Raw genomic sequence first — 14,782 nt, 5'->3', positions numbered from 1 at the left:
CAAGTCAGTTGCTGTTTATAACTGATTAGAAATACTTGCTAAGAGTGATGAGTTGGATTAACTGGACTTTGCTGGGTAAACCTATTCTTAAGATGAATTATATGTTCTGTGAGTCTATGGAAATAGAAATAACAAATAGGTAGGCGAGCCTTCCGTATGTAGGGTGTGACACGGAAAAAGGATTGTGACAGTGGGTCCCCAGATTTGCCTTTCCTGACTGGCTTGGCCGTCAGACTTGTGGCTTCTTTAGACTCCTTAACTTCTTCATCTTTACAATTTGAAATTAAGATTGATGGTGATGCAATAATATTTTATTGACGGGGTACCTGCAGAACCATCTGCTCTTCCTGTGTTCTGCATTTTCCTTGTTATCTAGTGTCATCTGTTGAAAGTTCTTCACTGTAGTCTGCGGTCAAATTCCCAGTTGGCCCCTCTGAGTGCACCAAGCGTTCCTGGGCCTGTTAAACTGGTGTATTTGCATTTCCCTGCCAGGAGGTTGTGCTATAAACAATGGGGTTGAGACGCCAGCAAGAGCCAGAGGATGAAATTTTATTTTAAAATCTGAAATGCTGTGTAAGCATTGAAGGTATGAATTGGTAATTGTTTCCCAACAGCTTCCATTAGATATGGTGTATTTGTCGTCCATCCTCTTTTCAAGGAGCCAGGAGTGGTAACACACTGACGCGTACTGCAGAGCATTTACATTTTTAAACCAGCATTAAAGGAAACTGACTATAACTTTTAAGGATTTTAAATATTGGAAGAGATTTCTATGCTTCTGTCCCTGGAGAAAACAGTTTTAATATTTTGTTTGAGAATAAGAAAAGAAACCTTCCTTTACCTCGATTAAAGATTTGATTAATTCTGAAAACAGAGAAGTACCTTTTTAAAAGAGAAAAGTCTGTTTCTAAGATTGAGAACTCTGTTTCCTCCCTAATGAATTCAGTAAAATGCAAGCTTTAAAAAATCATCTGTCTAATTTGAGATTCAAGATCATCAAATTCTGTCTAAATATTTTGTTTTAACTTCTAAGCTCATTATGGTTTCTTTGTGTTAACTTGTATTAAAATCTGTCAGCTATGACTGGTCTCATGAGCACAGTCAGCGGACCAGAATAAGTTAATTATTTACTTGTGTCACTAGTGCTCTTCATCTAATGAAATGCACAGCTGTGTTAGATCTGCGGTTGGATGTGTAGCTTCCATTGTTCTGCAAGTCAGCAGAGGGTAGAAGCCGCAATGATGGAGAGCCCTCAGTTCTTTCTGCTGTTCTGGCTTTCTGTGTCGATTTCATGGATCTTTTATCATTCACTTTCACACAAAACAAACAACACAGGGCTGTCTGCTATGGGAACCATCTTGGCATATAAAAGGGTTTTCAGAGCCTAACGTAATTTTAAGTTAGCTAAGATTTAATTTTTGGCTTGCAGGTGCCCTTGATTCAGATATGGCCAAAGCAGTTCCTATAATGGAGTGAAAAAAAAATCCAGAAGTTACTTATGTGTATTTTTAAATGCAGTGTCACAAAAGGGCTGATAAGAAAATAACTTCCCACAGAGGAAGCTCTATACTCCATCTAAGTCAGATTTCAAGCAAAGCTATTAGAGATTTGGATTTCAGGAAGGAGCATTTATTTCATTTTAATGACAAAATAAAGTTAAATTTGCTTGTGAACGTGTTAACTGAAACCGAAAATGCAAAATGCAAATCATCTCTGTCCTTACCCTCCCCCCAGTATAAGCATTCCCAGCTTCCTTGGACGGTTTCTGTATCGCCTGCCCTTCACTCCCACCTTCTCCTGTGGGGGGCAGACAGGCAGTGTCCTGAGCAGACGCCAGCACCCCCTGCGAACCACTGCTGAAGGGGTTCTGAGGTCTGTCATCGGTCTTGTTCCTAAGGGGTAGAGCCAGACCCTCCGTCTCCTCGCCGGCCAGCATGGCATCCTCACCCCAGCACGTCCCAGGACCAGCCTCTTCAGGAACTGCAGTTTTTGACATTTTGTTCACTGCTAAACAATGTTGTTGTCGGCGCACCTAGATTTACAATTTGATCTCTTTCAGACTAGATTTCCCAGTAGCCCTAATGTTTTGTCAGATAATTTGAGTGTGGACAGGATGGATTTTTGGAGGAAAGAAAAAAGGGTCACACACTCGGCTTGATTTAAATTCTAACACGTTTAGTTGAATTTGAAATAAAGTGAACTGAATGATTTTTCTGCATGTAGGAAGGCATACATTCTTTATAATTATACAATTTCAACCAAAAAGGCCAATTAAAATACCTACATGCTCTAGAATTCAGCTCCACAAACCTAATTACCTATTGTTGGCAGCCATTAGAACCAGAATATTAATAACCAATGTTAAATAGGCAAATGGCATTCTTTTTTATTTAGACTTTAGTTCTCAGTGATTATAACACATCACAAAAGTTTTATTTTAAAATAGTTTGAGTAATTATGCAGAGAAATCAACCTGAGGGATAAAAAATTTCTTGGAGAGAAGTTTTTCTTCAATAGGTGTAGATGGTTGGTAACTATATACAAGGGGAAAGAAATTTCTTACTTAAATATCGTAGCATTTCCAATGCTATTACATTGGAACTAGTACACTAGTTTTCCAATTATAATTATGTAGATTATGGTTCAACAACTTAAATTATATCCCTATTCCTCCTACCAAGAAAAAAATCAGAGTAACTAAAAACTATTTAAGCAACAGAATCCCCTACAGGTTAGAATATTAAGGGAATAATAAAGGACAGTTAATTTAAGAGACTATCAGTAGTGTGTACAGAGTTGGTAGGGTTTTGTTTTGTTCTGTTTTCATTCTTAGAATTCCATTCTAATTCTAGCCTTTTCTTCCAAGAATAATTTGGCATTTAATTTTCTTGTTCAACTTTACAACTTCAATCAAAGATCACTTTTCTAATGTGTTGTAAGCTAAAGGAATTAAAATTCCTTAGGGCAGTGAAGGCTCAGCCAGAGCAGCCCTGGCAGAAATGAACCAAGCAGCCAGCCCTCCCCACAAGCAGCTCGCGGGTAGACATGTCAGCGCACCAGCCACACACAAGGACTTGTCACAGTTTTTAAAACCGCAGTGTAAACATAGCCTTTGTTCCATCTGTTCTGTTGGGTGGGCAGAGCACTTGGATTTCTGATTTGGGTTTAGCATTAGCAGATCATGAAGTTTCTGATGAGGAGCTTGCTGTTGACTTGGAGTTTCAGGGACATTGACAGGCCAGGGCCCGGTGAGGCTGCTGCTGTTCGGACTCGGTGGCCTTACAGGCTGGCAGGCAGCCTGCAGCACACTGCGTGTCATGCCAGCCGCCAGGCCTCAGGCTGTAGGGCCTTGCTGAAGGATAGCCGTTTTTGAACTGTTTGTCTAGCAAGATTATTGGAAATTGCTTTTGTTATTCTTGATAGAGACCATGGGGAAGGTTTGAGAGCAGTGGAAACAGAGATAGCAGCGGGGAGATCCCAGTTAAGTCCTGTATTCTTCCTTTCTGCTGGTTGGCTTTACCTGGTGTGAAATCTTCTCTCCCCCAGGTGTTTGTGGCTTGATTGTGCCTCAGGAAGACATGCCATTTTGTGATTCTGGCATCTGTCCGGACATCATAATGAACCCACATGGCTTCCCATCTCGAATGACGGTCAGTACATTTTCTGAGCCACTGCTTTTAAGGGAGAAAACAGGTGGTTGATTTGTAGTGAGTGGAGGCACTGGGAACCTGAAGCTGATTTTTTTAAAGGGCCCTTGAACCCCTTGCCAAATGTATCGGTTTCTGGCCGCTGAGGTTGTAAGGCTACTCCTGTCTCAGAGGGAACATGTAGCAGGTCTGGCCTCCCCTTAGAGAGCAGTCTCCTCAGTGATGAGCTCCGCCCTCAGCAGAAAGGAACCCCTTTTACAGAAACTAATGCATCCCCCTTTCTGTGGTTATTGTTTTGTAATTCTGACTCCACTGCTTATCAGTTGTAGAACTTGGGAAAGTTACTTAACCTCTCTGCCCTTCAGTTTCCTCATTTGTAAAGTGAGGGAAATAATGGCATCTATCTCATAAAGGATTGGGGAAGCGTAAATTTCCATCACACACGTCAAGGTTTCCCAACAGCCTGTCACACAGTAAGAGCAGTAAACATTTGCCACTATTAATTTGTATTCTTACTAATGGTAGTAGTCTCGTAACTTTTGGGGAAAATAGGCCAGAGCTCAATAAGCACACACAATTCTTATTTCACAGGAAGGTGCTCACTTAATTTGTGCACATCCCACAGGTGGGAAAGTTAATTGAGCTGTTGGCTGGCAAAGCCGGCGTGCTAGATGGCAGATTCCACTATGGCACTGCGTTTGGAGGCAGTAAAGTGAAGGATGTGTGTGAAGACCTCGTTCGCCATGGTTATAACTACTTGGGGAAAGACTATGTTACATCTGGCATCACAGGGTGAGTGTGTTTTAGACATTTTGAAGAAAATGGATGATTTTATTAGGATAAGTGGTGATAGCCCTTAAGATACACAGCTTTCCTCCTTTTAAGAAATCTGATACAAGAAGATCCAGATTTATGATGGGGGTGTTAGGTAATGCTATGGTGGTAATCCTTTTGCAGTATATAAGTTGTATGAAATCAACACGTTGTATATCTTAAACTTGCAGTGTTATATGTCAATTATATCTCAATAAAACTAGGACTAAAAGGAAAGAAAATCCAAATTAGAAAACTGATAAATTAAGAGGTGCTGTTTTACTGGGGAAACTATCATGTAAAAAGTAGGAAAGATTTAATTCACCAGAATAGTATTTCTGCACAACTTTTAAAGAGCATATCAATTGTATATAATGCAAAATCCCTTAACTGTTGAAGTCATCGCTGCGTTAATAGATGAATATCAGATAATTAGTGCTCTCAACAGATAGCCAGAGGCGTAACATTTGCACACTCATTCACTAAAGATGTGTTAAATACCTAACATGTGCAGGTACTAAGTATATATCAGTAAACAAAATAGAGATGGTCCCTGACCTAGGGAGCCGACCATAAGATTTGTTACTAGACATTAAGAAATAAGACAGAGATAACTTCCGTTGTCCATTACCAGAAGGGCCTACCCTGGCTACTTAATTTAAAGCTACAAACCCATTATTGCCCACTTCCTGCTTTATTTTTCTCTGAGCAGTCATCATTTGTCAAATACACTATGTAATAATACTACATATGATAATATTTGTCTCCCCAACTGGAATGTAACCTCTGTGAGAGCAGGGCTTGTCCATTTTGTTTACTGTTTTAATTCCAGTACCTAGCACAGGGCCTGACACACAGCAGGTGCTCCATAAATATTTGTTGAATAAAAGAATGAAAACAAAAATACAAATAGCCCTCCCCAAAACAAAGGCAAAGAATAGGTTAGAAGACCCTCTGAAGAAGTGGATATTTCAGCAGAGTTTGGAAGAGTGAGAAGAACGGACCATTTGAAAAGTGTCCCATGCAGAGGAAAAGCATGTTTAACGCTGGGACAGATCTTGGTACACAGGGACCTGGCAGAGGCCAGTCGGGCTGGAGGCAGTGAAGCGGCAGCAATCGCCGCCTGACGTGAGGGTGCAGGAGGGGAGGTGCATGCACACAAGCAGAGCCTGGGTCTGCCTGTTCCCCTGGAGACACAGGTGTCCCTGAACCACTCATGAATGACAAGGTTTTGAAACTTGACTCACACATGGTTTAAAGGATCAAATCAGTTTGCTCAAATTAAGACATACTTAATGTATTTTATGGCAGGTAAAACCTGGGACATAATGTTTATACTGTTCTTCTGAGGTTTTGAACTGCTTGAACAAGTGAAACTCAGCAGGGAAGCATGTGTGAGAACATGGAGCTTGATTTTAGTGCTGTAGACAGACTACCCAGATGTGATGAAAATGGTGAACACCTGTATCTGTTAAAAATATTGGGTGCTTTCTAAAATCATCTATCCAAACAGTAATATGGATTTCCTTAAGTGTATCATACTTAAGAGATTATAGAAAATTACATTATAGGAAAAGAGTAATGGTCCATTTCAAAAAACACAATTGTTACTGCTTAACGGATCATCTTAAGTTTTTGCTCCTCATTCAGAAATAATGCAAAAATTGCCCAGAAAGTAAAACCAATTAGTCAATTTGGTGGACTTTCTGAACATAATTTTACTGAAAGATTTGGGTGGGTTTTGCTCTGCTTCCTATAGACAGCTGTAAGCTATGTGTCTACACAACCTTCCCCTATACTCCCCAGCTAGTGTTTTCATTTCTTTACCTTTTATCTCTGTGGCAGTTTGAGAAACACTAGCTTGTCAGTTGAAAGTTCCACAAAGGGCTTGCAAACATATTCACCCACCAGATTTCATCCCTTGTCACATTCTTGAGCATAAATAACTAGGAGGAAAAATTGTGTATGGCTTTATTTAACTGATAATGGAATGGCATTAGGTGACAGAGGTCCATAAATTCTACCCTGAGCAACCATACTTTGGAGGAATAGAATCACTCACTGTTTGAGCTGGGAAGAACCTTGGTCTGGCCACCTTGTTATACAGCTAAGAAAACTGAGATAAAGAGGTCATGTAACTACTATGAGACAGAGCTGGGACAAGAGTAGAGTCTCCTGACACACTGTCCGTTGTGTCTTCCACTCTGTGTCTTCCAAGAATCTGGTTGTGTTTAGGCCAGTGGAGGGGCTTGATAGCTGCCAAAGCCTTTGCTGAAGATGCTGGAGGTGTTTGAAGTGTACCAGGCAGGCAGGGGCCGAGGGCTTGGATGTGCCTCTCGGCCATGTCTGCTGTCCTTTGCTCTTCCCACTCTTAGAACAGCTGTGGACCAAATTGACTTGGTCCGTCACTAGCCAGCATGGCAGGGAGAGCGCTGGGTTTGCTGTACTGCTCACCAGCTCCTGCCTAAACTCTCAGGCCTCTGTACCTATTTCTTCATGTTAAAAATAGGGGTGATGATATCTCCTCCCTGGATTGTGGTCTGGATTAAGTCACGGGTTAATGGCACATGGTAAACAATTCTTCTCTTTTGAGGAAGTCTGGGGTAGATAAAAAAAATTTTTAAGGCCATCAATCTCCTGGCTACTCTTGCTCCAGACAAAAGAAAAAAGTTTCTTCTGTCAAAGCACTTATATATTCTCTCTCTTTTTAAGCTCATACTCCAGTTTTTCCAAAGATTCACCGAGTCAGCTATGGAACAGACATTTATCGAGCAGCAGTTATATGCCAGGCAGGGTCAGTAGTACAAAGTTCTTATCCTATGGAGTTTACTTTGTGTAGGGAAGACAGGCAATAATCAGAGAAATAATAGATGTGTACTCTAATACCAAGTGGTGTTAAGTGTTCCGAAGAAAATAAAACCAAGGTAATAGTTGAGACAGTGTGGGCCACAGAAGTGCTGGGGTGGGAGGACTCCTCTAGGTAAGGTGGTGAGGGAGAGTCTCTGAGGAGGTGGCATGTGTGACAGCCGTGTGAATACCTGGTGGAAGAATGTTGTAGGCAGAGGAAATAGTAAGTGCAAAGGCCCCGAAGCAGGCAGACATGCTACATTTGAGGAGCAGTGAAGAGGCCACTGTTGTTAAGCAGAATGAATGATGGGGAGAGGGAACAGGAAGAGTCAGAGATGAGCACGAACCAGATTAGGGTAGACCTTATGGCCCTGGTACACAGTTTGGGGGATACAGATCCTGAGTGTGGTAGAAAGCCATTGGGAATTTAGAACAGAAGACTGACCTGCTGTGATTTACATTTCCAAAGACTCACTCTGGCTTCTTGCGTGAAGATTAGATTGTCACGGGATAGGGGTGGAAGCAGGGGAACAACTAGGTTATCTGCGGTAGTCCAGGCGGGAAAGGATGGCGCCTGGCTTGGGTGATAATAGTGAAGGAGGGGCCACCCAGGGCACACTGCTTCACAACCTGTTTTAAAGTTTTATTTCTTGTATCTTTTAATGTGTACCTGGCATTTTTTTCAGATCTAGCCTTTGCCTTCAGTTCAGACTGAAAATCACTCTCTCCCACTCAGTCATAAGCCTGTACATGAACAAATAAGGACCTGCCAGTGAGCAATCCTAGAGAAGACTGTTTCTTGTTAGTCCATACTTAGTTTCTTAACCCAAAACTCTGACCTTTCTTTTCAGTGAGCCCTTGGAAGCATACATCTATTTTGGCCCCGTGTACTATCAGAAACTGAAACACATGGTGCTGGATAAGATGCATGCCCGGGCCCGGGGACCACGAGCTGTCCTCACCAGGTAAGAGGAAAGCATTTACAAAAAGAAACTACAGTGCAGTCAAGTCTACCTTACATTTCCAAATAGAGCAATAAGCAGACTGAACAAAATTTCTATTTCCCAAGATAGCAAAATTTGGGGTACTAGTTATCAACAAAAATCATATATCTGATTAACATGGAAAAATAGCAACAAATTAAAAATCATTTCATAGGCACAAGAGCAAACCTGCCCTAGGTCTTGCCAACAGTCTCCTGACATAGTCATTTACTCTGTACCAATTTGCAAATATGGTCCATTCATAAAGGCTCCTGTATGAGAATGTAGACATACTTATGGACACCCCCCACACACACCGGTATACCTGCATGCTCCCATGTGTGCACAGAAAACACATATGTACATAATTTGGTAGCCCAAGCCACAATTATTATTTTTTGGAACTTCTGTTATTGGAACATAGACACCTGTACTCGCATGCTTATTTAAATAAGCTCCAGGAGGCCAGGGCTCACATGAGCCCCATTCACCAGTGTGCCCTCAGTCCCAAGCACAATGTCTATGTGTTGATGAATGGGTGTAATTCTTGGGAAAGGGAATTATAAATACTGAATTTCACATGTTCTGTGCCACATTTTCCAGTTGGAGAAATGTAGTCTAGAGCAGTGGTTCTCAACCAGGGGCAATTTTGCCTCCATAGGGACATTTAACAATGTCTGAAGATACTTTAGGATGTCTCAGCTGGGAGGAAGGTGAGGGAGCTGCTGGCATCTGGTGGGTGGAGGCCAGGGATGCTGCCAAACATGCTACAGTGCCCGGGACGCTCCCCACACCCTCCACCCCCACACCCCCACCCCCGGCAAAGAACTGGCCGCCCCGTGCGCAGCACTCGGAAGCTCACAGGAGGAGGGAGCGCGGCCCTTGAGCCAGGTGGACAAGGGTGCACGCTCACCAGCGCCCCCTGCCCCCCCTAGTGCTTCTCATGACCCTCGGACAGACCGCTTGGCTTCTCTCAGCTTTGGTTTTTCTCTTATGTGGAGACAAACCCGCTTCCTAACTTGGCGGTGAATGTCAGATGTTTGAATATAGGATGTATACAGCACTGGTCCATGAGATGACCACTTTCACTGGCACTGCTTGTATGCGACAGTCCAGGGGAGGGGGCGAGGGAAGAGGCAGGTGGTGTTCGGGTTGTTTCTTTTTAACCCAGGAAGAGGTGTAGATGACTCCCTTGACCATTTAAAACGGAGCAGTCGCACATGTCTGCTGAAATGATAGATACATGTGTGCTTAAAACTGCAGAAGAGAGAAGAAGAGCTGAGATTCTTAAGACGGTAATAATCTCAGCAGTGAGACCCCACTTGGGTCAGGTGTATCTCTCCCCTGAATGCTGTCCCCTGCAGAACTTCCATTTCAGTCACAACTTTGGTCCAGAAACTATTTCAGAGTAACATAAATGTCAGAGCAGTTACTTCCTGCTTTTTGCTTTGTTGTGTAAGAAAAATTATTATTTTAGCATTACTTTTGTGTATTCCATATGAAGCCTGCCTGGAGTATATTTGTCTGTAGTCAGTTATCTTGGTTAAAATCCAGGTTTTGGCTTCTGCCCATGTGTGATCTGACCACTTCTCCTTGTCCAATGACCTTCACTTCCCCCTCTACCCCTGGGTCAAGGGTTCTACCAGTGGAAAGGTAACAAGCATTCTACCAGTGGATAAAAACATAAATGCTGTGCCCAGGTAGGAAGTTTCCACTGTAGCGTGTTCATTGAGATCTATTTGTAAAGTTTTCAAATAAAAAATCCATAGATTTTCTTTCAACAAATAATCTACAGCATTTCAACAACCCCAAAAGGTAAAATTTCAGCATGTATTGGCATAAGCTGTGTTTACCTTCTTAACTCTTTGGGGAACTGGCAGCAGCAACAAAAATGGAAAGATACAGCAAAGAAAAGCAAGAGGTTTATGCCCTGCCCTTGCTCAAGGTTCACCACTGCCTCCAAGGAGCATCGCTCCAAAATCAGCCAGCCAGGAACTCACATTTTTCTTTTTCTTTTTTTCAATAAACAGTCATCATATACATTGTGGGGGTGGGGGGGTTGCCTAAATTGTTCCAGAATCCCCTAGTTTCACCAGTGTCTCTACGTCTTGGATTCCTACCTTTTAATGCATTCTCAGGCCCAACAGCTACGTAAGCTACAGTGAGTCCATCTGGGGGTAATTGCTCCCTAGTTCAAGTGCCCCCTCTAAGGAGGAATGGAGCATTTTCACACCTGAAGGGAAGGACACAGAACTTGCTCCTTCACTAGGAAACTGCCCATCTGGCTCTTGTCCTTCTAGATGATTCCTGATCTAGTCCAAATTTTATGAAAATTCATTTGCTTCTTTTCCTGTTCGTTTAATTGAGTTCTTAATGGTAAAGTTCCTCCCTGGACCTCTGGCAAAAACTACTTTGGGGCCTGGGTTTCTTCCACAGTCTTCTAAGTTCTGTTTAGCTTTCCTGCTTTTAAGTAACAGAGAACTGAGACATCTCTGACAATACTCAAGACACTCTTCTCTGATTTGAGGACTTAATGTATGTTATCCTAATAATAAGGATAGTGATGGTAATAGTACTGGTAGCACTGCTTTTGATATGATTATGTATTAATTTATTATTATATCATGTAATATTAGATAATTGTTATTTCCATTTAATAATAGCAATAGTATTGCATCTCTTATTTATGGCCCTTTGGAATAGGGGTTCTTATATACATTGTACAAAGGAAGCTGAGAGGCTGAACAGCATGTAAAGGTCCCCGTCACATAAGTGGTCTGAGTTCAGGTGAGCTCTGCTCTGAAGCCTTGTGTTCTTAGCGTGCGGTGCTGCCTCTTTGTTTAATATAATAATAACACATTTGTCTAACTTGTTTCAAAAGGCAACCCACTGAAGGTCGGTCTCGTGATGGTGGTTTGCGTCTTGGAGAAATGGAACGTGACTGTTTAATTGGTTATGGAGCCAGTATGCTTTTACTAGAGAGACTAATGATTTCAAGTGATGCCTTTGAGGTTGATGTCTGTGGGCAGTGCGGCCTTCTGGGGTATTCTGGCTGGTAAGTGGATAACATATGTCTCCCATCCCACACCCCTTGCCTCTTAAATCGCAGCTCAAGAGTTGACCCTGGATCAGACCACATATTCTGCAGCCTTCCCCATCCATACATTCCTAGAACTGGGGATTCTATATGTACATGTTAATTTGTTACCTAATATTCTGCTTTCTACATTGCTGGAGTTTAAATTCCAAGTACAAATTTTATCTTATTTTTTCATACTTTTTATAACACTATTGACCTGTAAAAATCCTAGCAGATTCATTGTTAGATATTAGAATTACAGCATACTGTAACTAGAAACTTTTTAGAGAAGATTGTGTCAGATACTCTTGTTTAACCTCAAAAAACCAGGTATGTTGTCCCAGGTCTTGCAGCAGATTGGTGACAGAGCCAGGACCAGGACCTGGTACCCCAACCCGTTGACTGTATTCTCTGCATAGCAAGCTGCTTTACAATTGGACTGCGAATTTTATGATGTCAGAGACCACATCTTTCTCATTCAGTCAACAGATACTTAGTAGAATCTGCTAAGTGCCAGACACTGTTGGAGGTCCCAGAAATACAGTGGTGAATAAGACAGATGAGTGGCTGTTCATAGAGAGCTTAGCCTCTGGCTCATTCTAACAACATTCTCTCATTTACCCCTGCTTCTCCAGCTTACCACCTGGTAGATACTTAATAAAAAATAATGACTAAATGATACTGACCCTGCATATGGGGGATTCCCAGTAAGTAAATTATGTAATTCATAAAGTTTATAATTTCTGTGCAGAGTTCAGTACACAAAGGCCACCTTAAAGATGATGCTACATATTTTTTGTTTTTGTTTGTGTGGTTAGAGCACCTTTCCTACTTGTAATGGTTGCACTCTGCCACCAGAGAACAACTGATCTGCTCTGGGTTAGTTGTGATCTAGAGCCCTGAAATACCGCTGGAGGCAGGAGGGCTTGGAGGTCCCCAGCCTCTAGTCACTGTTTTTCCGGAGATGAACTTGCCAAGGCCTGAAGCAGACCTACAGGGCCGAGGAACAGCGCACACCCCCACCACCTTGCACCTGCCCTCCCGGAGTCTCTCCTACCTGGAGAGGGGACCTCCCGGCAAGGACAGAGTTAGGCCCATGGGAGCAGTCATTGCTGGGGTTGGAGGAATACATGGCTGCCTTTTCTCCACTAAGTTCCCCATCAAAGCCTCTTCCAGAAAGAATCCCAGTGCCTCACCCATCCTAAGCTGTCCATTCAAGAGTCGGAATGAGTGGGCTTTGCAGACGCAGTGTAGGCCTTGCTAGATCAATTCAAAAAGTTTTTAGCTAAGTATTTTATGATTTTTGGTATGGAGTTGATGAGACCTGGCTGTTAAGAAGTCATTTCTTTTTTACTTTATTTATTTATTTACTTAGGTATCATTAATGTACAATTACATGAGCAACATTATGGCTACTAGACTCCCCCCATTGTCAAGTCCCCATCACATACCCCATTACAGTCACTGTCCATCAGCACATAAGCTGCTATAGAATCACTACTTGTCTTCTCTGTGTTATACTGCCTGCCCCGTGTGTCCCCCCCGCCCTACATTATGTGTGCTAATCATAATGCCCCTTTTTCCCCCTTATCCCTCCCTACCCACCCATCCTCCTCAGTCCCTTTCCCTTTGGTAACTGTTAGTCCATTCTTGGGTTCTGTGATTCTGCTGCTGTTTTGTTCCTTCTGTTTTTACTTTGCTCTTATACTCCACAGATGAGTGAAATCATTTGGTACTTGTCTTTCTCTGCCTGGCTTATTTCACTGAGCATAATATCCTCTAGCTCCATCCATGTTGTTGCAAATGGTAGGATTTGTTTTCTTCTTATGGCTGAATAACATTCTATTATGTATATGTTCCACATCTTCTTTATCCATTCATCTACTGATGGACATTTAGGTTCCTTCCATTTCTTGGCTATTGTACATAGTGCTGCAGTAAACATACGGGTGCATATGTCTTTTTGAAACTGGGCTCCTGCATTCTTAGGATAAATTCCTAGGAGTGGAATTCCTGGGTCAAATGGTATTTCTATTTTGAGTTTTTTGAGGAACCTCCATACTGCTTTCCACAATGGTTGAACTAATTTACATTCCCACCAGCAGTGTAGGAGGGTTCCCCTTTCTCTGCATACTCACCAACATTTGTTGTTGTTTGTCTTTTGGATGGTGGCCATCCTAACTGGTGTGAGGTGATATCTCATTATGGTTTTAATTTGCATTTCTCTGATGATTAGCGATGTGGAGCATCTTTTCATGTGCCTGTTGGCCATCTGAATTTCTTCTTTGGAGAACTGTCTGTTCAGCTCCTCTGCCCATTTTTCCATTGGCTTATTTGCTTTTTGTTTGTTGAGGTGCGTAAGCTCTTTATATATTTTGGATGTCAACCCCTTATCAGATACGTCATTTATGAATATATTCTCCCATACTGTAGGATGTCTTTTTGTTCTACTGTTGGTGTCCTTTGCTGTACAGAAGCTTTTTAGTTTGATATAGTCCCACTTGTTCATTTTGCTTTTGTGTCCCTTGCCCGTGGAGATATGTTCATGAAGAAGTTGCTCATGTTTATGTCCAAGAGATTTTTGCCTATGGTTTTTTCTAAGAGTTTTATGCTTTCATGACTTACATTGAGGTCTTTGATACATTTTGAGTTTACTTTTGTGTATGGGATTAGACAATAGACCAGTTTCATTCTCTTACATGTAGCTGTCCAGTTTTGCCAACACCAGCTGTTGAAGAGGCCATCATTTTCACATTGTATGTCCAGGGCTCCTTTATCATATATTAATTGACCATATATACTTGGGTTAATATCTGGACTCTCTATTCTGTTCTTGGTCTGTGGGTCTGTTCTTGATCATTTCATTTTAAAAACTAACGAGGTGGTCACTCGCAGTTCATTCCTTTGGTAAGGTTGCAGAGGTGGGGTGATGTTGGAAGTGTAAGCCTGTCTCTTTCTTACATCAGCGGCATGGGGAAGTTTGTTTCAATTCTGAGATGTCTGTTTATCTTTGGAAATGCATAATGAGTTTGCTTTTTGTTGTCTTGGCTGTGTATCTACAACAACAGCAAAAGGTGTCACAGGAAGATGCCAGAAACTTGTTCCACTGTGCTTAAATCTTCAAATTGGCACAAGGGTTTTTAAGTAGTTTATTTTGAAAAAATGGTAGAAAAGTGTCATTTTATTTCAAATAGGGATCATGAAACTCCAGAAAGTTTCCTTTTCTACCTTCTTTGTATTCCCTCCTGTGCTGCCTATAAGGAAGGGTTGTGGATGGGGAAAGAGAGAGAAAGAAAGCAAGCAAGCAGTAAGCCAGCTTTGCTCATGTGTTTTGAAACCCTTTTCCTCTTTCCTGAGTACTCAGGAAAACTAACATAAGCAGTAATTTATTTCAACATTATTCTGTTAAATTC

The 14,782-nt window shown here is 41.9% G+C and overlaps 1 protein-coding gene across 5 annotated transcripts in view; it reads left to right on the top strand.

The window, feature by feature from the left end:
• Positions 1–14,782, top strand: part of POLR3B (RNA polymerase III subunit B) — a 133,555-nt gene that overhangs the window by 105,113 nt on the left and 13,660 nt on the right. For all 5 annotated transcript variants that reach the window (XM_057486444.1, XM_057486443.1, XM_057486441.1 and 2 more), the window contains 4 exons: positions 3,547–3,650; positions 4,273–4,439; positions 8,159–8,272; positions 11,172–11,345. In XM_057486444.1, the coding sequence (XP_057342427.1) occupies positions 3,547–3,650; positions 4,273–4,439; positions 8,159–8,272; positions 11,172–11,345 (559 nt within the window). The remainder of the gene's footprint in view (positions 1–3,546; positions 3,651–4,272; positions 4,440–8,158; positions 8,273–11,171; positions 11,346–14,782) is intronic.

This window comes from Manis pentadactyla, chromosome 10 (assembly GCF_030020395.1).
Source record: "Manis pentadactyla isolate mManPen7 chromosome 10, mManPen7.hap1, whole genome shotgun sequence".
In the NCBI taxonomy this organism is placed as follows: domain Eukaryota; kingdom Metazoa; phylum Chordata; class Mammalia; order Pholidota; family Manidae; genus Manis; species Manis pentadactyla.
Note: the sequence above shows the minus strand (reverse complement) of the source record. Positions and strands in the feature narration are given on the sequence as shown.